At 55.5% G+C, this 22,262-nt stretch overlaps 1 protein-coding gene across 8 annotated transcripts in view; it reads left to right on the forward strand.

The window, feature by feature from the left end:
* The window catches only part of CAMKK2 (calcium/calmodulin dependent protein kinase kinase 2), a 53,573-nt gene that overhangs the window by 6,086 nt on the left and 25,225 nt on the right, over positions 1-22,262 (forward strand). For 2 of the 8 annotated variants that reach the window (XM_062182688.1, XM_062182689.1), the window contains exons 1-3: positions 8,903-8,972; positions 10,816-11,342; positions 22,124-22,171. In XM_062182688.1, coding sequence (XP_062038672.1) covers positions 8,930-8,972; positions 10,816-11,342; positions 22,124-22,171 — 618 coding nt within the window. In that variant the 5' untranslated portion in view covers positions 8,903-8,929. Of the gene's footprint in view, positions 1-8,898; positions 8,973-10,815; positions 11,343-22,123; positions 22,172-22,262 lie in introns of those variants that run through there. The other 6 variants (XM_062182692.1, XM_062182693.1, XM_062182696.1 and 3 more) reach the window with 6 other exon arrangements.

The following is a 22,262-nucleotide window of genomic DNA, read 5'->3' on the forward strand; positions in this document are numbered from 1 at the left end:
GAAGTCAGAGCAGCCGAACTTGAACCTGAACTCACAGGGGATGGCAGCATTGCAGGCAGCAGCTTAAGCTGCTGGGCCAGCAGTGCCGGCCCCCGGGGCCATCCTTTCGACCCCATAGGAGCTGCGAAGGGCTCTTGGGCGGTTTAGGGGTTTACGTTGGTGAGTGGTGAGGGCAGGGCACGATGGCTCTGCCGGGCTGCCGCGCCAAGGTCATCTTCCTCCCGCGGGTCTCAGCGACTTTGTCTGCAGCCTTGAGCGCGCGGATGGCGAGAAGCGCGAGAGTGCGCACAGATCATGACAGCACACATGAGCGAGCACGCAGAGCTGTGTGCACGTGGGTGGAGGGGGAGATAAAAGGGGCGAGTTGGCGTGGAGACGAGAGATGAGAAGTTGTGAGATGAGATACAGCCAGCTGCAGGGCTTCAGCTCAGCAGCTGCCGGAAGTCCTTTTGGGGCGTCTCTCTGGTGAGCGTGCACACCTGTGCCCTCCCACAGCTCGCTGTCGGCCGGGGGATCGTGGGCGACTCAGGTCTCTGTGCCTCAGCTTCCTTGCTGGCAAACAGGGTCGGTAGCAGTACTGTTGTGTGACAATTATTGTCATCCTTTACTTAAGGGGAAGAGAGACAGAGGTCCCACCTGTTGTGGCCCACTCTCCCCATGCTCATTGAGGCTGGGGCTCCAAACCTGGGAGCCAGGAACTCAATCCAGGTCTCCCACGTGCACCTGTGACTTGAGCCATCACCTGCTGCCTCCTGGGGTTTGCATCAGCAGGAAGCTGAAATCAGGAGCCAGGCACTCAGATGTAGCACGTGGGCGTCCTGACGGACAGGCCTAGCGCCCGCCCCCTTTGTAACAATGAAGGGAGTTGACACAGGCTTAGAATAACCCCGAGTCCCGGACAGGGCCGGCCACACCTGTTCTCTCCTGCAGCTCCCGAGGTTGCTGCTGCAGCGACGCCCCCCTCGTGATGAACGTACCGCTCACGTTCTGCCCCTCGCCCTGTTCCTCAGGCCTCCCCTGCCCTCCCAGTCCTTTGGAAGTAGGGGTGCCACCTGACTGTCAAGGTGAAGGCTGTGGAGGTTGCCAGGCAACCGGTGGCTGCACTGCAGCTTGGCCTGGCCGGTGTGTGGGGGGGAAACATGTGCAGGAAGCCCGGAGGAGAAGTTTTGCTGGCACTTAGCTTTGTGCCGCTAGTCGTGGTGAATGACAAAACCAATCACAAACTGGCTTTCGCGAAAGCAGGAATTCATAAACAAGCTTCTGGGGAACGTGGGCTTCAGGTGTGTCTGGATCCAGGTGCCCACACACTGTTCCCGGCTTCACTTCCTCCGTCCGTTGCCACTTTGGTCATTCGGAGGTGGGGATCTCCCCAGCCCCTGCTGACTCTGTGAGTGTGTCCTCAGAGTTCCAAGGTCAACAGAAACGTTGACATTCTTTCCCAACACATCTCCCCCAAAATCCCAGAATAAACAAGACCCACTGCACTGACCTGGGTCACATGTGTACTTTGGAATCGACCATGAGACCAGAGCACTTGATGCCCAGTTGGCCAGGACTGGGTCATGCGAATCGCTGAAGCTGATGGTAGGGTTGGCGTCACGGGGCCACTGCTCACGTGGACGAACGGGCTCCCGGACGTCAATTGGCCTGCTGTTATCAGCCCAGAGGAATGTTGATTCTAGGCTGGCTCACGAAAGCTGCTGACCTTCTGCGTGGCCTCGGGATGGGTGAAATAAACAATGACCTCCAGCCAATATTTATCGAGTGGCAACAGTGTCCTAGAAAATTCTAGGCCTTGGCGCTCAGAGCAGCAAGCAGGGAAAGTGGGGCCTCATTCTGTTGAGCCCGGCTCCTGTGCATTTCCTGTCCGAGCCCTCTGAGCTGCTGCATCCGCGCTCCCCGCTCTCGCGCACAGGCCGAGGTCCCAGGTAGCAGACGAGAGAGGGTGCTCCCCTGTGATGGGGGTGTGGGTGCGGCCAGGGGTGTGGCCTGTGCTGGGCTTGGCCTGCCGTTGTTAGCCCCCTCCCGAAGCACTCAGGCCGGTTTTAGCTCTGCCTGGAACTGCCGTGTGGCTTTGGATAAATCAGTAGGTCTTGCTCCATTTTCTCCTAGGTGGAATGAAACGTGTGGAGCAGGTGGCCATGGATGGGTGCCCCTTCCAGCACTGACACCCAGTGACTCTCAAGGCAGGCGCCGCATATTCAGATCCGTGACAGGGTGGGGTGGGTCAGGAGATGTGGGGAAGGGAATACGGCGGTCAGCCTGGCCTCCGCGCTGGGGAGGCACTGGGGCAGTGGTGAGGACTGTGGTGTGCCAGCTGGTGTGTCCCTTGCCCAGGATAGAATTCGGGCCCAGTGCTATTTGGGTGTCCCAATTTTTCAGGAAATTCTGATTCGTGTTTGAAATCCAGCTCTGAAATGTTGGCATCTTCTTGAAATAGTTTTGAACGTCATGCAGGCCAAACAGAACACGTCAGGGGCCAGATGTTGCCCGAGACTCGCCATTTGCAACCTCTGGCTCTGGGGACAGCGGCGGGCATGGCATCTATAGACTCTGAAGCTGGAACTACCTCTCCTGCCTTTGTCCCGGGACCCCCAGACTGCAAAGTGCTCAAGGAGACCCAGTTGTAGAAGCTGGTGTCTCTGGATCTCACAGGACTCCTTCCTGGACCCAGACCCCAAGCCCAGGGTGCTGAGCCCGCCTGGCCTCCCAGGGCAGCCAGCCTCTCTGAGCCTCGTCGGCGGGCAGGTGCCAGATTACTGTCCTAGGGTGCAGAAGCCGTTTCTCTCGCAGCCCCCAGCTCCATTGTCGGCAGGGCTGTTCCTGGGGGGGGGGGGCCCTGATGGGGCTTCTGACCCAGGCCCCTCTCCTCGCCTTTGGGGGCTGCCTGTGACCTTGGCTGTCCTTGGCTTGTAGAAGCGTGGCCTCCTCTCTGCCCCTGCCGTCACTCTCCCCATGTGCATGTCTGGATCTGTGTCCCAATTTCCCCTTTTTTGTGAGAACACCGGGTACCTGCATCAGGGCTCATTCTAATGACCTCATTTTAACATAGTCACCTCTTCAGAGACCTGCCTCCAAATGCAACTGCGCTCGGAGGGGCCGAGGGCTGGGACCCCAGCGTGTCTGTGGGGCAGACGGACACAGTTCAGCCCATAGCAGAGTCTGGAGGGTCCCTGTCACTTTGCCCTGGGACATCTCTCCCCTCCTCGCCAGCTTTCTTTTTGGACAGGCAGAGTGGATAGTGAGAGAGAGACAGAGAGAAGGGTCTTCCTTTTTGCCGTTGGTTCACCCTCCAATGGCCGCTGCGGCCGGCGCATCTCGCTGATCCGAAGCCAGGAGCCAGGTGCTTTTCCTGGTCTCCCATGCGGGTGCAGGGCCCAAGCACTTGGGCCATCCTCCACTGCCTTCCCGGGCCATAGCAGAGAGCTGGCCCGGAAGAGGGGCAACCGGGATAGAATCCGGCGCCCCAACCGGGACTAGAACCCGGTGTGCCGACGCCGCAAGGCGGAGGATTAGCCTGTTAAGCCACGGCGCCGGCCTCCTCGCCAGCTTTCTACAAAGCTCTGGCTCCCCAGCCACCCCTCCCCAACCTCATTCAGCTTCATGGGCCCCAGGCCTGGGGTCTATTTCCTGTTCCCTCGACTCTCCCAGTCCTTGCATGTGGCAGGGCCTCCTCACGCTGTTTGCTCTGCCTGCACCAAGTCCCTGCCCCCTGGCACCTGACACTGTGCTGGTCTCAGCCGAAGTGCATCTTCCCCCGCAGAGCCCTCCCTGGTGCTCCCCCTGTCTTAGCTGTGTGGCTGCCTCTTGGGCTGTTGGCTCCCAGGGCTGCGACCACGTCTGTGCTCTTTATCGTGCACGGCTGCTTGTGGAATGAGTTTCCTCAGGCCTTCCTTGGGCCACAGGCTCCCCACGGGAGAGTGGATGAGACTGGCCCCGGCTCATCAGCCCGGCGAGGACGCCGTCCCTGCCCTTGGCACGATCCTTGGAACCATTGTGGGCCCCTCTGGTGTCCTGCGGGGCCCAGGACCTCAGGGTCCATGCAGGGTGTGTCTCAGGGCTGGGGCACCTGCCTGGTGCTCCCGCTGCCCCCACCCCCACCCCCCGCCCTGCACTGCAGCTCCTGGGGGCTCTGCCAGGAGCTCCTGTGTGTGTGATGGGTAGCAGGTGTGAGTCTGGAAACAGCTCCCGGAAAAGGGAAGCGCATTTCCTGAGGCCTGGCCTTGCCCTTCATCCTGGCTGGGTTCCCAGGTCCCTCTGCTCCGGGCTGGGTCTGGTGGCTCACGCAGAGCTGCCTGCCGTGGGAGGGACAGGGCATGCGAGGAGACCCAGGGCCCGGCCAGGAGGCACAGGCATGAGGGCTCTTGGCCTTTTTGTCCAACTCAGGCAGCTTGGCAGAAAGGCCCTTGTGCTGTGGACCCCCAAAATCACTCGTGTCACTCACTGGCCGCCCCTCGCAGAGGGCCCTCCCGGCCTCGAGGGTTGGATGGGCAGGCAGAGCACTCAGCTCTGTGCCTGCTGCCAAATGTGCTCAGATGAGTGTCTGCTGTCGCTGTCTTCAAGCTGCGTGCGATTTTTGTCCCCCTGGGGAGAGTGTTGGGAGCGGTCATCATATCCTTACAGGGTCTGGGACCCCACAGCTGTTCAGAGCAGTGGCCTCGTCTCTGTAGGGGCAGCGAGGGACACACTCATTGGGACACACCTCCTGGCCGGGCCTGAGGCCTGGCTTTACCTGCTCCCGACCTCATCTGAGCCCGCTCCTGCCTCCTCCTGCGGACCTCCGAGGCCGCCGGGGAGGCGCTGGCCAGACACCGCCTGGCCAAGGAGACTGATTAAAAGCAGCTTGGCTGGGGCGGGTGGCGCGCTGTCCTTGGCCTGGAGTGCAGATCGATAAGCCATTGTTTTTCTGTTGGCGAGAAGCAAAGAATTCTCCAGTGACTTTCCCAGTGCTGCCAAGCCGCGTTTTCTTTTCAGGAACCCTCGTAGCCCGGTCGGAGGCGGCTCTGGTGCTGGGCCTGGTCCCCCGCCCTGGGGGAGGCCGGCCCACCCAGCCAGGAATGTGCGCCGTACACTGGCCAGCCGCTGGGACATCAGTGCCTCCCGGGAACATTCTGGAACACAGCCTGGCTGGCCATGGGCACTCAGCAGGTGTTTGCTGGAAGAATACCTTTTTCAGCATTTAGCCAAGGGGGAGACAGGATTCCCATGACTTCGGGCTGGCACCACTTTGTACAGAAGGTAGTGCTGAGGCTGGGAGAAGCCAAGGCACTTGTCCAAGGCACGCCAGGATGAGCCCCGGCTGTTGAACTGGATTTATGGCAGAGGACCGGCAGCTGGAGCCAGAGAACGTCAGACTTCATTGTGCTTTTTCACTGGTAGGCCAGCTAAGACAAGGACACCATTATCTTGAGATAGAAGAATAGGGGATAGGACCAACTGCTCCATCCCCATACCTTGTATTTTTTTTTTTTTTAAAGAAGATTTATTTATTTGAAAGGCAGAGTTTCAGAGAGAGAGGGAGGGAGGGAGAGAGTGATCTTTTCTGCTGGTTCACTCCCCAAATAGCTGCAATGGCCAGGGCTGGTCCAGGCCAAAGCCAGGAGCCTGGAACTCCATCTGGGCATCTCACATGGATGGCAGAGGCCCAGGCACTTGAGCCACCCTCTGATGTTTTCCCAGGAGCATTAGCAGGGAGCTGGATTGGAAGTGGAGCCACCAGGACTCAAACTCCTGCTCATAGGGATGCTGGTGTCTTAGGTGGTGGCTCAACCCTCTGGACCACGATGCTAGCCTCCCCCACCTCTTGCCCAACACGATCCTGTAGTATTCTAGGCCTTGTCACTGTAAACTTCGGTTATTTTATTTCTTTCAAAAATTCATTTTTGGGGATTGGCCCCTGGTTCCTGGCTTTGAGTTGGTACAGTCCAGGTCATCGTAGCCATCTGGGGAGTGAACCAGCAGATGAAAGACCTCGCTGTCTCTTCCTTCCTTCTGTAACTCTGCCTTTCAAATAAATAAATAAAATTTTAAAAAATTCGTTTTTGGGAGTCAGTGGTGTAGCACAGCAGGTTAAGCCAGGGCTGCAGTACCGGAATCCCAGACGGTTCCTCGCTGTATCCATATGGTTCCAGGTTCCTGACTGCTCCACTTCTGGCCTGGGAAAGCAGTGGATGATGGCCCTGGTGCTTGGGCCCCTGCACCCACATGGGAGACCTGGAGGAAGCTCCTGGCTCCTGGCTTTGACCTGGTACAGACCTGGCCATTGCGGCCATTTCAGGAGTGAACAGTGGATGGAAGATCTCTCTGTCTTCCTCTGTCCCTCCTTCTCTCTGTGGCTCTACTTTCAAATCAATCAATCAATCTAAACACATCCATTTTTTAAAAAGATTTTTTATTTATTTGACAGGTAGAGTTACAGGCAGTGAGAGGGAGAGACAGAGAGAAAGGTCTTCCTTCTGTTGGTTCACCCCCCAAATGGCCGTTACGGCCGGAGCTATGCCAATCCGAAGCCAGGAGCCAGGTGCTTCTTCCTGGTCTCCCATGCAGGTGCAGGGCCCAAGCAGTTGGGCCATCCTCCAGTGTCTTCCCGGGCCACAGCAGAGAGCTGGCCTGGAAGAGGAGCAACCAGGACTAGAACCCAGCACCCATATGGGATTCCAGCTCCGAAGGTGGAGGATTAGCTAAGTGAGCCACGGTGCTGGCCCTAAACAAATCCATTTTTGAAATTACCAGTGCAACTGATGCAGGAGTGAACACAGTGACAAGTGAGGGCCTCCTGCCCTTTCCCCTACCTCCCCCCCTCTCCCTTGAGGCCACTGTTGCCGTTTTCTTGTGCCTCTCTGGGCACGTGCACAATGCACCTGCAGTCACGGTTGCAGGGTGGGCTTTCCCGTACCAGCCCTGCACACTGATGCTTTGGCTTTTCCCAAAAGTAACAGTGTGCCTTGGCATTAACCCACATTAGCGTGTGTAGAGCCACCTGTTTTTGAAATACATGTATGCTTCCCTCTTGGGATAGATGTATCTCATTTAGGGTGTTCATCCAAACCACACTACCAAAATAATCTCATACATGCATCAGTTTCTACCTGCGTAAGCTTGGCCATAAGATAAATGCGCGGGTCCCAGTGTGTGCGTTTGAGGTTTTGTTGAATATTGGCCAATCTTCCTCCAAAAGCATTGTTTGAAAGCATCCGCTTCCTCACAGCCTCACCCAGACGTGCTAATCTTTCATATTTCTGTCTTTCCCAGTCTGATAGATGAAAAAAATAGGAATTCTTTTTTATTTATTTTTAAACATTGAATCTATCTAGAAGACAAGAGGGAGACAGAGGCAGAGGTCCCCGTTTTTGCTGGTTCACTTCCCAAATGCCCCCAACAGCTGGGGCTGGGCCAGGTCGAAACTGGAAGCTAGGTGCTCAAGCCAGGTCTCCCACATAGATGGCAGGACCCAGCCAGCTGACCCATCACCTGCTGCTCCCCCAGGAGGCTGGACTCAGAAGCGGAGCTGAACCTGAACCAGGCGCTCTGAGAGGGGATGTGGCCTCCCGAGAGGAGCCGTAACCACTGGGCCAAGTGCCCTCCCGTAGTCCTGTTCTTTTCTTAGTTTTGGTAAACTATACCCATATGTTCCATCTTGACCATTTTGGGTATACAGTATGTCCACGGTGTTGTAGGCTGTTGCCGTCATCTGTTTTCAGAAATTTTCATCACCAACAAGGGAGTCCTGTACCCCTTAAACCATAACTGCTCGTTTTCCCCTCTAAACCCGCACCCTCTCTTCTCTGAGCCTCACTCTGCCCGCATTACCAGTGCCTCATGTAGGTGGAATCATACGGCGTTAGGATCTGGCTTGCTGCATTGAGCGTGATGCTGTCAGTGTTGTAGCGTGTGTCGGAAGGCTGCCTTGTTTTACCGACGTGTCCACGTAGCGACAGACATTTGGGTTGGTTCTGCCTTTTGCCTGTAGTGGATGAAGCCGCGGTGCTCGTGGGTGTGCAGGTGTCACTTTGGGTCTCTGCTGTCACTTCCTGGGGGACACCCCCGGGGAGGAACTGCTGCACAGGCAGTACCCTGCACGTACCCACAGGTTGCGGTCCGGTTTGAATTTGCACTGCTCGTGTTGTGAGAGGTGTTGTGTGTGGTGGGTTTGCTGTGGCTCCGTGACCGTGACCTCTGCCTGTGGACTGGGATGTTGCCGTTAGTTCCTAATGCTTTTCCCACTGGATGTTCCCTGCCCTATTCCTGACATAGTAGATGTTTCGGAACTACTTCTGGAAACTTCTGGAAGGACTGTCCCAAGAGGGCCAGGTGACATTTCTCTGCCTCCCAGCCAGATCCTCCAGGGGGCCCTGGCTTCGTGTTACTCTTTGCACCTTTTATTGCCCCCCGGCTCTGTGACATCAAGAGACATCGTGTTAGTCACCCGTAAGTCTGCTGAGTACCCACTCTTTTCCTGGCACCAGAGACATCCTTTGTGACGTGAGTGACGGGCACGGAGAGGCCAGCGTCTGCCTCCTCAGATGTGCTCTGCACTCCACTGGCACCTGTGACATTTGTCCAGCGGAATTTGTCAAACACAAGAACCAAAGGTTAATATTCTGTCCCAGAGACGGAGAGAAGTGACAGCCTGAGGGAGTGTGTTCATCGTTTTAATTGAGAACGAAGCTCACATGATAGAAAATTAACCATTGAAACATTTTTGCTGTTTTACTTATTTTTTACTTATTTGAAAGGCAGAGCAGCAGCAGCAGCAGAGAGAGATTGATCTTCTGTTCATCGATTCTCTCCCCAGATGCCTGCAGCAGCCAGGACTGGGCCAGGCTGAAGCCAGGAATCAGGAGCTCCATCTGGGTCTCACATGAATGCAGGAACCCACGTACGTGGGTCTCCATCCACTGCTTTCCCAGGCACATTGACAGGAAGCTGGATGGGAAATGGAGCAGCTGGGACTGGAACCCGGCCCTCCGATGGTGGGTGTGGGTACCCCAAGCTGCAGTGTGACTGCTGTGCCATGACACCCACCCCTCTTTTTACAGCACCGATAAGATTATGCTTTTTTTTTTTTTAACCTAGATAGTCTTTTCTTTTTTTAAAAAAATTATTTATTTGAAAGGCAGAGATATATATATATATAGAGAGAAGGAAAAAGCGGCGCGGGGGGAGAGAGAGAGATGTTCCATTGGTGGTTCACTCCCCAGCTGGCTGCAACGGCCAGGGCTGGGCCAGTCTGAAGCCAGGAGCCAGGAGCTTCTTCCCGGTCTCCCACGTGGGTGCAGGGGCCCAAGGACTTGGGTCATCTTCCGGTGTTTTTCCAGGAGCTTTAACAGGGAGCTGGATTGGAAGTACAGCAGCCCGGGTTTGAACCGTTGCCCATATGGGATGCCAGCACTTTAGGCGGTGGCTTAACCTTCTATGCCACAGCATCGGCTCCTATATTTTCATTTTATTTGAAAGAGATACGGATATTTTCTTCGCCAGCTCGTTCCCTAAATACCTGCAACAGTTTGAGCTGGGCCAAGCCCACACCAGGAGCCCAGGGCTCAGTCTGGGTCCCCAACACGGTGGCAGGGACCCAACTTCTTGAGCTGTCCCTGTTGCCTCCCAGGGTGCGCATTAGCAGGGAGCTGGGTCGGAAGCTGAGGAGCTGGGACTTGAACCAGCTTCTCTGATACAGGATATCGACATCCCTGGCGACATCTCAGCAGCTGTGCCGAATGCCTGCCTTTGGGAGATGTTTTATAAACTGTATACTGCTACCTGAATCATTGCCGGCCCCCTGCCTGCCATTTTAACTATTTAAATTTAAATAGTTAAAATAACTGCTAATTTTAACAATCAAGAGAACCCAACTAACATCCTTAGGGGTTCCCTCGAAGGAAGAAAGAAAAGGGAAGAAGCCAGGCGTAGGAGGCCCAGGTCCCTGCCCGTGCTCCAGGGGCAGGTGAGCTCTCGGGGTTTTCCTTGTGTTTGGTTCCTACAGGGATTGAGCGTGGACTCTTAGTTGTGGGATGTGAGGAGGCTCCGGGGTGGGCGTCGGAGCATAGCAGGTGACGACGCTTCTTGGGGCGCCTTTATTGCGTGTTTGAGTGCCTGGGATCGGGTCCTGCCTCTGGTTCCTCTCTGGATTCCTAATGGACGCCCTGGCTGGCAGCAGGTGATGGTCTCCGTGTGGGAGACCCAGATCAACTTCCCAGCTTTTGGCTTTGACCTGGTTCAGCCTTGGCTGTTGTGAGCATTTAGGGAATGAACCAGTGCATGGAAGATCTCTCTCTCTCTCTCTCTCTCTCTCTGTTGCTCTGCCTTTCAGATAAAAATAAAGTTTAAAAAACTAAAATAAGGAGATACAGCATTCGGCCTGGTGGTTAAGATGTCCAAGGCCCTTGGTGGAATGCTTGGGTTCAGTACCTACCTCCAGTTCCCGACTCCAGCTGCCTGGGAGGCCGTGGTGACGGCTTAAGTAACTGAGTTCCTGCCATCCACGTGGGACACCTTGATTGAGTTTCTGGCTCCTGGCTTTGGCCCCTTGGCCCTTGTTGGCATTTGGAGGGTGAATCAGCAGTTTGGAGCCATTTTCTTTGTCTCTGTCTCTCTGCCTCGCCAAGAAAAAAAAAAGTTAAAAGAATAAGATAAGGAGGTACAGAGTCCGCTTTTCTGTACAGGCTCCGAGATCAGAGCACTTCGGATTTTGCAAGATGCTTTTAGGATGCTGGCCCAACAGGAATTAGACATCAGCTTGGGCCAGGAGGGGTCATGTTCCCTTCCTGGTGCCCACCAGCTCGGGGTGGAAGCCGCTGACCCTTCCTGTCTCTGCAGGTGCCGTCACTGCCGGATGGGCGTGCCCCGGAGCGACAGAGGAAGTCAGCACACACACCATGTCATCATGCATCTCTAGCCAGCCCAGCGGCGACCCGGCTGCCCCCCAGGATGACCTGGGGGGCGGGGGCAGCAGCATCGAAGGCCAGAAGTCCTGCGAAGCCCTGCGAGGCCTTTCGTCTTTGAGCATCCGCCTGGGCATGGAGTCCTTCATCGTGGTCACTGAGTGTGAGCCGGGCCGGGCCGTGGACCTCAGCTTGGCCCAGGACCAACCCCTGGAGGCCGATGGCCCAGAGGTCCCCCTCGATGCCTCTGCTTCCCAGGCCCGGCCCCACCTGTGTGGTCGCAAGCTCTCCCTGCAGGAGCGGTCCCAGGGCAGGCTGGCGGCCAGCAGCAGCTTGGACATGAATGGACGCTGCGTCCACCCGTCCGTGCCCTACTCACCCGCCAGCTCCCCACAGTCCTCGCCGCGGCTGCCCAGGCGGCCCACGGTGGAGTCTCACCACGTCTCCATCACGGGCATGCAGGTGTGTGTGCTCCCTGCCCCCCAGGGTCTCCCTGTTGGGTTGGGCTACCCCAAGGGGATTCAGGTGGGACACACAGCGCCCGGGGAAGGGAAGGAAGCCAGCAGAGGGATGGTCCCGGGGTCCGTGGCTACTGTGCACTCGTAGAACCAGGGGGGCGGGCAGGCTGCTGTCTGTCATTGGTGGGGGTGACTGGCATGGGAGTGGACAGAGCAGTCCCACGGCCAGTGGGAGGCCACAGCCACGAGATGCAGGCACAGGCGAGGGGCTGTGGTAGGTCTCTGAGGGCCCTGGTACATGTTGCTGAGAGCTGTGAGTCCAGCATTTCCTGCGTATTTCTCCGTCAGCACCTGAGGGTGGATTAGAACTCAGACCCCCTCCCTCCACAGGGCTCTCAGGGCCCCCACACCCCGCCCCTGCTCCTCTGCTGCTGGCCCCCACAGCTTCGCCCACGCCTACCTTCATTGTATTCTGGGGACTCCCACGCCAGTTCTCTCCTGCAGTTCTGTACTCTCCTGTTCCTTTGCTCGGAACCTCCCCCGACCCCTGCAAACTTCTCGAAGCTATCTAAATCCAATGTGCAAGTCTCCACTGAGCCATCACCGCCTCCCGAGAGGCCTCGCCACCCACCCTCCTCAGAGCGGCCCCTCCCCTCTCTGCCTGTAACCCCCTCCTTCCTTCGTAACGCCCACCATCTGGGGTGTGTGTGTGTTCAGCTGTTCATCTCTTGTCTTGTGCCCCCAGCTAGAAGTTAGCTCTGTAGGGACCCCTCAACCACCACCGCGTACCCAGAGCCTAGCACCAACGCCTGGTGCACAGTGTGAGCTGGAAGATATTTGTGGAAGGAGTGATTGAGTGTAGTTGGGAGAAGAGTCGCGATCCGGGTTGGCTTTATCTTGCAGGGGATGCGCTTCTGTGGGCTGGGTAGAATGTCTATAAGTGGACATGACCGCATGGAGAGTTCAGTGTCCTGGGGCCAGAGGGCTGACGGGATGGGGACATGGATGGAGTTCACTTAGCTGCAGGATGAGCCTGTGGCCAGGAGCACTGTGGCCATGGGGGTCGGGGACACTTTGGGTTTGTGTTGGTTCAAATGAAGGTGACAGTGACAGAATTGGGCTTGTTTCTCATGCAGAATAATTTTGTAGCCAGGAGCTCCAGACCCACCTGGTTCTCTCCAGGCAGGACGGAGGAGCAGGGAGGGGGGGTAAAGGCATCTGTCTCCTGAGTCGGTGCTCTCATGTGGACCCTCTGCCCAACAACCGCCTACCTTCCGCTGGCCAGAACCCAGCCCCGTGGCCAGCCCTGGCTGCAGGAGCGCTGGGAAATGCAGCTCGTCAGAGGTCACAGGGAGAGTGAAGACAGCTCCCTGAGGTCAGAGGCCACAGGGAGAATGAAGATGCCTCCCTGAGGTCAGAGGGCCTCGTCAGAGGCCACAGGGAGAATGAAGACGGCTCCCTGAGGTCGGAGGGCCACGTCAGAGGTCACAGGGAGAGTGAAGACGCCTCCCTGAGGTCGGGGGGCCTCGTCAGAGGTCACAGGGAGGATGAAGATGGCTCCCTGAGGTCGGAGGGCCTTGTCAGAGGTCACAGGGAGAGTGAAGACACCTCCCTGAGGTCGGAGGGCCACGTCAGAGGTCACAGGGAGGATGAAGACGGCTCCCTGAGGTCGGAGGTCACAGGGAAGATGAAGACGGCTCCCTGAGGTCAGAGGTCACAGGGAGGATGAAGACGGCTCCCTGAGGTCGGAGGGCCTCGTCAGAGGTCACAGGGAGAGTGAAGAAGGCTCCCTGAGGTCAGAGGTCACAGGGAGAGTGAAGACGGCTCCCTGAGGTCGGGGGGCCTCGTCAGAGGTCACAGGGAGAGTGAAGAAGGCTCCCTGAGGTCAGAGGGCCTCGTCAGAGGCCACAGGGAGAATGAAGACGCCTCCCTGAGGTCGGAGGGCCTTGTCAGAGGTCACAGGGAGGGTGAAGAAGGCTCCCTGAGGTCAGAGGGCCTCGTCAGAGGTCACAGGGAGGATGAAGAAGGCTCCCTGAGGTCAGAGGTCACAGGGAGAATGAAGACGGCTCCCTGAGGTCGGAGGGCCACGTCAGAGGTCACAGGGAGGATGAAGAAGGCTCCCTGAGGTCAGAGGTCACAGGGAGAATGAAGATGGCTCCCTGAGGTCGGAGGGCCTCGTCAGAGGTCACAGGGAGGATGAAGATGGCTCCCTGAGGTCAGAGGTCACAGGGAGGATGAAGAAGGCTCCCTGAGGTCAGAGGTCACAGGGAGGATGAAGACGGCTCCCTGAGGTCGGAGGGCCTCGTCAGGGGTCACAGGGAGGATGAAGACGACTCCCTGAGGTTGGGGGGCCTCGTCAGAGGTCACAGGGAGGATGAAGACGTCAGAGGTCAGAGGTCACAGGGAGGATGAAGACGGCTCCCTGAGGTCAGAGGGCCTCGAAAGCCCGGCCATGGAGTCAGCCCTGTGCCCGGAGGCAGCTGCATGCCCGAGTGGACGAGGTCGGGCGGACTGTCAGGAGGTCATTTCAGCAGAGTGTGGGGACTGGGTTAGGAGGCAGCAGGATCCTAAAGGCAGCTCCCCAGGGCCCCCACCTCTACCTTTCACATCCCTCCATGTCTCAGGGGAACGAGAGCAGCTAAGCATCCACCATGTGGGGAGGGCTCTGAGCAGGTGGGAGGACAGATGTGCATTCTGAGCGGGAGCTGCCTGGTGCCATTGTGAGATCAAGAAGAGGAAGTGGAGAAATGGGTCATGTGACATCATCCATGCCTTCCCAAGCCCCAGTCCCCAGGGATACTCTGGATTTTTTTTTTTTTCCAATGCACACCAAGAAAGGGCCTGCGAGTGCGAACACCAGGGGTGGAAACATGCAGCCCACAGGCAGATAATGGCCTGTGAGCTCGTTTGTTCTGGCCCTGCCAAGGCAACCACAGATGGGACTCAACATTCAGTACCTCTACAGCAGGTGAATTTTTGAAAAGATTTATTGGGGCACTGTAGCAGTTCCTGCCACGCCAGCATCCCACATGGGTGCCAGTTTGAATCCCAGCTGCTCCACTTCCTATCCAGCTCCTTGCTAATATGCCTTGGAAAGCAGCAGAGGATGGCCCAAGAACTTGGGCCCCTGCACCCCTGTGGGGGACCTGGAAGAAGCTCCTGGCTCCTGGCTTTGGATCAACCCAGCTCTGGCTGTTATGGCCATTTGGGCAGTGAACCGGCAGATGGAAGATTCTCTAACTCAAATAATTTTTTTTCAAGATTGATTTATTTATTTGAAAGGCAGAGAGGCAGAGGCAGAGAGAGAGGGACAGAGGGAGAGAGAGAGATCTTCCATCCGCTGGTTCACTCCCCAGATGGCCGCAATGGCTGGAGCTACACCAATCCGAAGCCAGGAGCCAGGAGGTTCTTCTGGGTCTTCCATGCAGGGGCCCAAGCACTTGGCTCCACAGCAGAGAGCTGGATCAGAAGTAGAGCAGCCGGGACTTGAACCAGCACTCATATTGGATGCTGGCACTGCAAGCGGTGGCTTTACCCACTATGCCACAGTGCTGGCCCCTCAAATAAACTTTTGAAAGGCAGAATTAGAGAGAGAAAGTGGCAGAGGCAGAAAGAGAGAGTCAGAGATGTAGAGGTCTTCCATCTGCTGGTTCACTCCCCAAATGGCCGCAGTGACCGGAGCTGGCTAATCCGAAGCCAAGAGCTTCCTCCAGGTCTCCCATACAGGTGCAGGGGCCCAGGCACTTGGGCCATCTTCTGCTGCTTTCTCAGGTGCACTAGCAGGGAGCAGGATTAGAAGTAGAGCAGCTGGGACACCACCTGGTGCCCATATGGATGCTGGTGCTACAGGTGGCGGCTTTACCCGCTACACCGTAGTGCCAGCCCCTGCAGGCTACTGTTCAAGTTGAACATTTCGTGTGGCCTGTAAATGATCATCAAACATCCAAATGGCCGTTGGCAGAAAAAAGGTTCCCCACCCTTGGTATACACCAAACTGATAGCAGGGCTCAGAAAGAGAGCATTGGAGGGGTGTGTTGGGCACCGTTTTCTTACTGGCATGATGTGCTGAGACAGTTAACTCTGACGATAAAGGCATAATGTAGCTCACAGCTTTGGAGGTTCAAGTCCAAGATCTGGTGGCTGTGTTGGATTGACCTCTGGTGAGCGCAGCAGGTGGCTGTGGTGGAGTGAGCGTGAAGGTGCGTGGGGGAGGTGAAGGTCAGATGGTAGGCAGGAAGCAGAGACCAGACCCAACCAGGATTTTATTAGAAGGTCATGAGAACTACGTTCTGAGGGGCCTACGGGCGCCCACCAGGCCCACCTGCTAAGGCTCCTGCCACCTCCCCACAGTGCCACCATGGGGGCCAAGCTGGGACGCCTGGGCCTGGGTGGGGGGACTGACCACTTTCCAGGTGATACGCAGACCACAGCAGGGCCCCTCAAATAAACTTTTGAAAGGCAGAATTACAGAGAGAGTGGCAGAGGCAGAAAGAGAGAGTCAGAGATACATGTAGAGGTCTTCCGTCCGCTGGTTCACTCCCCAGATGGGAAACTCTGGGCTCATCTGTGACAAGGCGTGTTTTGTTTTCTGTCTTGTTTCTGTAGCAGTTTTACTTTTTATATCACTTAGTATTTCCCCTTAACTATGTAAATGGTTGATTGAAGATTTTTTTTATTTGAAAGACAGAAAGAGAGAGATCCTCTGTCTGCTGATTCACTCCCCACATGGCTACAACCGCTGAGTCTGGGCCAGACTGAATCCAGGAGTCTGGAACTCCATCTGGGTCTCCCACATGGGTGGCAGGAGCCCCAGTACTTGGTCCATCTTCTAATGCTTTCCTGGGGCATTAGCAGGGAGATGGACTGGGACAGGTGCTCCAATATGAGATGCCAAGGCAGCTTAACCTGCTGTGGCACAATGCCAGCCCCAGGATGATTGAAGTTAAAAAAAAATAGCACTGCACCTCTTCCAGGTGTAGACCATGTCTAGTTTTGATGTATGTCTGCACCTGGGAAGCCATTGTCACCATCAAAGTAATGGATGCTTCTAGCAGGCCCGATAATCCACTCCTCCCCAATTTCCCCTTTCCTGGGATGCTGATGACCTATTTTCTTTTTTTTAAAAAATTTATTTATTTATTTGAAAGGCAGAGTTACAAAGGAGCAGAGAGCTTCCATCTGCTGGTTCACTCCCCAAATGACCACAATGGCCAGAAATGGGCGGATCTGAAGCTAGGAGCTTCTTCTGAATCTCCCATGTGGGTGCAGGGGCTGAAGCGCTTGGGCCATCCTCTGTTGCTTTCCCAGGTACATTGGCAGGGAGCTGGATAAGAAGTAGAGCAACTGGGACTTGACTGGCGCCCATATAGAATGCCAGCTCTGCAGACTGGCTTAAACTGCTACACCACAGTGCCGGCCCCCAATCTACTTTTTTTTTTTTTTTTTCTAAATCTGTACAGATTTGTTTGCAGCTTCTAGAATTTTATGTAAAGGGCTGTTTAGTATGTGCTCTTGTAACGTAGCTTCTCTCACACGTAATGCTTTTGAGATTTATCCATGTTGCTTGTAAATCTGTCATCCATTGCTTCCCACTGCTCAGTAGTGGCCTGTTGAAGGGATGGATCATGGTTTGCTTTTCCATTCACCTGTGGGTGGATATTTGGTTTGCTTCCAGTTTTTGACTTTTACAAGAAAAAGCTCTTATGAGCATTTGTATACATGTCTTTGTGGACATGTTTTTATTTCTCTTAGGAGCAGAGTGGCTGGGTTGTATGGGAGGTGCGTATCGGGCGGCTGGATTGGGAGCTGGTGGCTGGGTTGTATGGGAGGTGCGTATCTGGCGGCTGGATTGGGAGCTGGTGGCTGGGTTGTATGGGAGGTGCGTATCGAGCGGCTGGATTGGGAGCTGGTGGCTGGGTTGTATGGGAGGTGCGTATCTGGCGGCTGGATTGGGAGCTGGTGGCTGGGTTGTATGGGAGGTGCGTATCGGGCGGCTGGATTGGGAGCTGGTGGCTGGGTTGTATGGGAGGTGCGTATCGGGCGGCTGGATTGGGAGCTGGTGGCTGGGTTGTATGGGAGGTGCGTATCGGGCGGCTGGATTGGGAGCTGGTGGCTGGGTTGTATGGGAGGTGCGTATCGGGCGGCTGGATTGGGAGCTGGTGGCTGGGTTGTATGGGAGGTGCGTATCGGGCGGCTGGATTGGGAGCTGGTGGCTGGGTTGTATGGGAGGTGCGTATCGGGCGGCTGGATTGGGAGCTGGTGGCTGGGTTGTATGGGAGGTGCGTATCGGGCGGCTGGATTGGGAGCTGGTGGCTGGGTTGTATGGGAGGCGCGTATCGGGCGGCTGGATTGGGAGCTGGTGGCTGGGTTGTATGGGAGGCGCGTATCGGGCGGCTGGAGTGGGAGCTGGTGGCTGGGTTGTATGGGAGGCGCGTATCGGGCGGCTGGAGTGGGAGCTGGTGGCTGGGTTGTATGGGAGGCGCGTATCGGGCGGCTGGATTGGGAGCTGGTGGCTGGGTTGTATGGGAGGCGCGTATCGGGCGGCTGGATTGGGAGCTGGTGGCTGGGTTGTATGGGAGGCGCGTATCGGGCGGCTGGATTGGGAGCTGGTGGCTGGGTTGTATGGGAGGTGCGTATCGGGCGGCTGGATTGGGAGCTGGTGGCTGGGTTGTATGGGAGGTGCGTATCGAGCGGCTGGATTGGGAGCTGGTAGGTCTGTGTTAATGAACTGCCAGGGGCCAGGGCTAAGCTGCTGCCTGCAGCACTGGCATCCCATATGGGTGCTGGTTCAAGTCCCGGCTGCTCCACTTCTGATTCAGCTCCCTGCTAATGCTCCTATGAAAGCAGTGGAGGATGGCCCCAGTGCTTGGGCCCCTGCACCCGCTTGGGAGACCCACAAGAAGCTCCTGGCTCCTGACTTTGGACTGGCCCAGCCCTGGCCCTTGTGGCCATTTGGGGAGTGAACCAGTGGGTGGAAGATCTCTCTCTTGGCCTCCCCCCTCTCTGTAACTCTGCCTTTCAAATAATAAATAAGTCTTTTTTAAAAACAAAACAAAACAAAACAAAAACTGCCAGACCACTTGAGGCCTCATTGACCTCCCATCAGTAGCGAATGAGGGTTTTTTTGCTCTGTTCTTGCAAAGCTGGGTCTGGTTAGTTTTCCTGACTTTAATGAACCTGGAGGGTAGGCCTTTTTTTTTTTTTTTTAATTTATTTGACAGGTAGAGTTAGACAGAGAGAGACAAAGAGAAAGGTCTTCCTTCCATTGGTTTACTCCCCAAATGGCTGCTACAGCCGGCACTGTGCCAATCTGAAGCCAGGACCCAGGTGCTTCTTCCTGGTCTCCCATGCGGGTGCAGCAGTCCAAGCACTTGGGCCATCCTCCACTGCCCTCCTGGGCCACAGCAGAGTGCTGGACTGGAAGAGGAGAAACCGGGACTAGAACCCGGTGCCCATATGGGATGCCAGTGCCGCAGGCAGAGGATTAACCAAGTGAGCCACGGTGCTGGCCCCAAGGGTATGCCTTTGATATGTATTTCCTTGATGATTAATATGCATTTTAAAAAAATTTGTTTTTTATTTTATTTAAAAGAGTTACAGACAAAGGTAGAGACAGAGTGGGAGAGGTCTTCCATCTACTGGTTCACTCCCCAAATGGCTGCATCAGCCAGAGCTGAGCTGATCTGAAGCCAGGAGCTTCTTCCAGGTCTACCACGTGGCTGCAGAGGCCCAAGCACTTGGGCCATCTTCCACTGCTTTCCCAGGTGCATTAGCAGGGAGCTGGATTGGAAGTGGAGCAGCCAGGACTTGAACCTGGGCCCATATGGGATGCCGGTGCTGCAGGCCCGGGCTTTAACCTGCTGTGCCACAGCACCAGCCCCTAATATGCATTTTTTAGAAAAGTTTTATTGTATTGATTTGAAAGGCAGAGTGGCAGAGAAAGATACCTTCCATCTGCCGGGTCACTCCCCAAATGCCCAGAATGGCCTGGCCTGGGTAGCCTGAAGCCAGGAATCTGGGACTCTCTCCTGGTCTTGCATGTTGGTGGCAGGGGCCCAAGCACCTGGCCCATCTTCCCCTGCCTTCGAGGTGCATCAGCAGGGAGCTGGATTGGAAGCTGATATAGGTCGCAGGTGTCACAGGTGGCTGCTTGGTCTGCATCAGGACGCTGGCCTCACTTTTTATTTTTTACTTTTTTGAAGTAGAGTGAGTGCTCCCATCCAGCCGTTTACTCCCTGATGCCTGCAGCAGCTGGGAACTTAATCCAGGTCTCCTGTATGGGTGATAGAAACCCAACTACTTGAGCCATTACTGCTGCCTCCCATGGTCTGGGATGGCAGTGGCTGGAAGGTAGAACCAGGTATTGCACCCAGGTAGCCCAGTATGGGATGCGGGCTTCTCAACTGGTATCTTAACCTCTGGGCCAAACTCTGTCTAAGCTTATTTATTTATTTGAGAGGTAGAGTTGCAGACAGAGAGAGGGAGAGACAGAGTGAAAGGTTTTCTATTCTCTAGTTCACTCCACAGATGGCTGCAATGGTCAAAGCTTGGCTGATTCAGGGGCCGGTGCTGTGGTGCAGCAGGTTAACACCCTGGCCTGAAGTGCCGGCATCCCATATGGGCGCTGGTTTGAGACCCAGCTGCTCCACTTCCGATCCAGCTCTCTGCTATGGCCTGGGAAAGCAGTGGAAGATGGCCTAAGTCCTGCACCTGCGTGGGAGGCCTGGAAGAAGCACCTGGCTCCTGGCTTCGGATTGGCACAGTTCCAGCCATTGCGGCCATCTGGGGAGTGAACAAGTGAATGGAAGACCTCTCTCTCTGCCTCTCCTCTGTGTAACTCTGACTTTCAAAAAAAAAAAAAAAAAAAAAGCTGGGCTGATCTGAAGCCAGGAGCCAGGAGCTTCTTCCAGGTCTCCCACGTGGGTGCAGGGGCCCAAGGACTTGGGCCATCTTCTACTGCTTTCCCAGGCCATAGCAGAGAGCTGGATCGGAAGAGGAGCAGCCGGGACATAACCGGTGCCCATTTGGGATGCCGGCACTGCAGGCAGAGGATTAGCCTTGTACGGCACAGCGCCGGCCCCACTCTCTTCTGGGGGACTCTTGTTCTCTGAGAGGCAGAGTCGCTGTGCAGCGTCTTCTCTCGCTGATTGGTCACGGGTGTGTCTGTCTGTGAAGAGGCTTTTGTCCCAGTCTTTCACCTGTTTTTCTGCCGAGTTGTTGATTGTCCAGTTAGTGAGTCCCAAGAGCTCTTTGTTTATTGTGGATACTGGGCCTTGGTCTCATAGCTGTGCCCTGAGTGACTTCTGTCAGTCTGGGACTTTGCCTTTTCTTTTTTGATAGCATCTTAAAGAGCAGAAGTTTTTTTTTTTTTTTTTTTTTTTTTTTACAGGCAGAGTGGATAGTGAGAGAGAGAGACAGAGAGAAAGGTCTTCCTTTGCCATTGGTTCACCCTCCAATGGCCGCTGCGGCTGGCGCGCTGCAGCCGGTGCACTGCGCTGATCCGATGGCAGGAGCCAGGTGCCTATCCTGGTCTCCCATGGGGTGCAGGGCCCAAGCACTTGGGCCATCCTCCACTGCACTCCCTGGCCACAGCAGAGAGCTGGCCTGGAAGAGGGGCAGCCGGGACAGAACCAGCACCACGACCGGGACTAGAACCTGGTGTGCCGGCGCTGCTAGGCGGAGGATTAGCCTAGTGAGCCGCGGCGCCGGCCAAAGAGCAGAAGTTTTAATTTTGTTGAAGTCCCCCTTATCATTTGTTTCTTTTTTTTTTAATATTTATTTTATTTATTTGAAAGACAGAGTTACAGAGAGAGAGGTCTTCCATCCATTGGTTCACTCCCCAGATGGCTGCAACGGACGGATCTGTGCCGATCCGAAGCCAGGAGCCAAGAGCTTCTTCCGGGTCTCCCACATGGGTGCAGGGGCCCAAGTACTTGGGTCGTCTTCCACTGCTTTCCCAGGCCATAGCAGAGAGCTGGATCGGAAGAGGAGCAGCCCATGTGGGATGCCGGTGCTTCAGGCCAGGGTGTTAACCTGCTGCCCCACAGTGCTGGGTCCCTCTTTTTCTGTCTTACTTTTTGTGTGTCACCCAAGAGGCCTTTGTCTCCGCTAAGGCTGTGTACAGATTCTCTTAAGTCTTTCTATACTTTTGCAGGGTGATGTCATCGTGATTAATTGTTTAATTTAAAATTTGCCTTTTAAAAGTGGGAGCAGCTGTTGGGTATTAAAAGACTTCATATCATAGTATTACATTAGAATCTTTTTAATTAATGTGTGTGTGTTCATTTATTTGAGAGACAAACAAAGAGAGATCTTCCATCCAGGTGTTGACTCTGTAAATGCCTGTACCTGCCACAGCTGTCTCAGGCTAGATCCTGAAGCCTGGAACTCCATCTGGGTCTCCCATGTGGGTGGCAGGGACCCAAGCACTTGGGCCATCTTCTACTGCTTTTGCAGGTGCATTAGCAGGGAGCTGGATCGGAAGTGGAGCAACTGGGACTTGAACTAGTGCCCATATGGGATGCCGGCACTGCAGGGGACAGCTTAACCCCCTGTGCCACAGTGCCTGCTCCCATATGAATACACTTCTGACACAGTACGACAGCAAGCAAACCTGTGCTGGTGGAAGTCAGGGGAGTGGTCATCTTGGGGAGGGGGTGACAGTCGGGAGTGTTTCTCTTTCTTGATTTGGGTCCTGTGTGTGTGTGTGTGTGTGTGTAGCCTGTTTAAAACATCGCTAGTAGCAGTTTGCAACTCATTTTCCATGTTTCCCTGCTTACTTTTCAGGACTGTGTGCAGCTGAACCAGTACACGCTGAAGGATGAAATTGGAAAGGTAAAAGCAGAAGCCAGGCTGGTCTTCCCCTGCATGGGGACAGCTCAGGTGCGCCGGAGGAAGCCCAGAACGGCCTGTCAGAGCCGAGAGT

Source organism: Lepus europaeus, chromosome 23 (genome assembly GCF_033115175.1).
Source record: "Lepus europaeus isolate LE1 chromosome 23, mLepTim1.pri, whole genome shotgun sequence".
Taxonomy (NCBI): domain Eukaryota; kingdom Metazoa; phylum Chordata; class Mammalia; order Lagomorpha; family Leporidae; genus Lepus; species Lepus europaeus.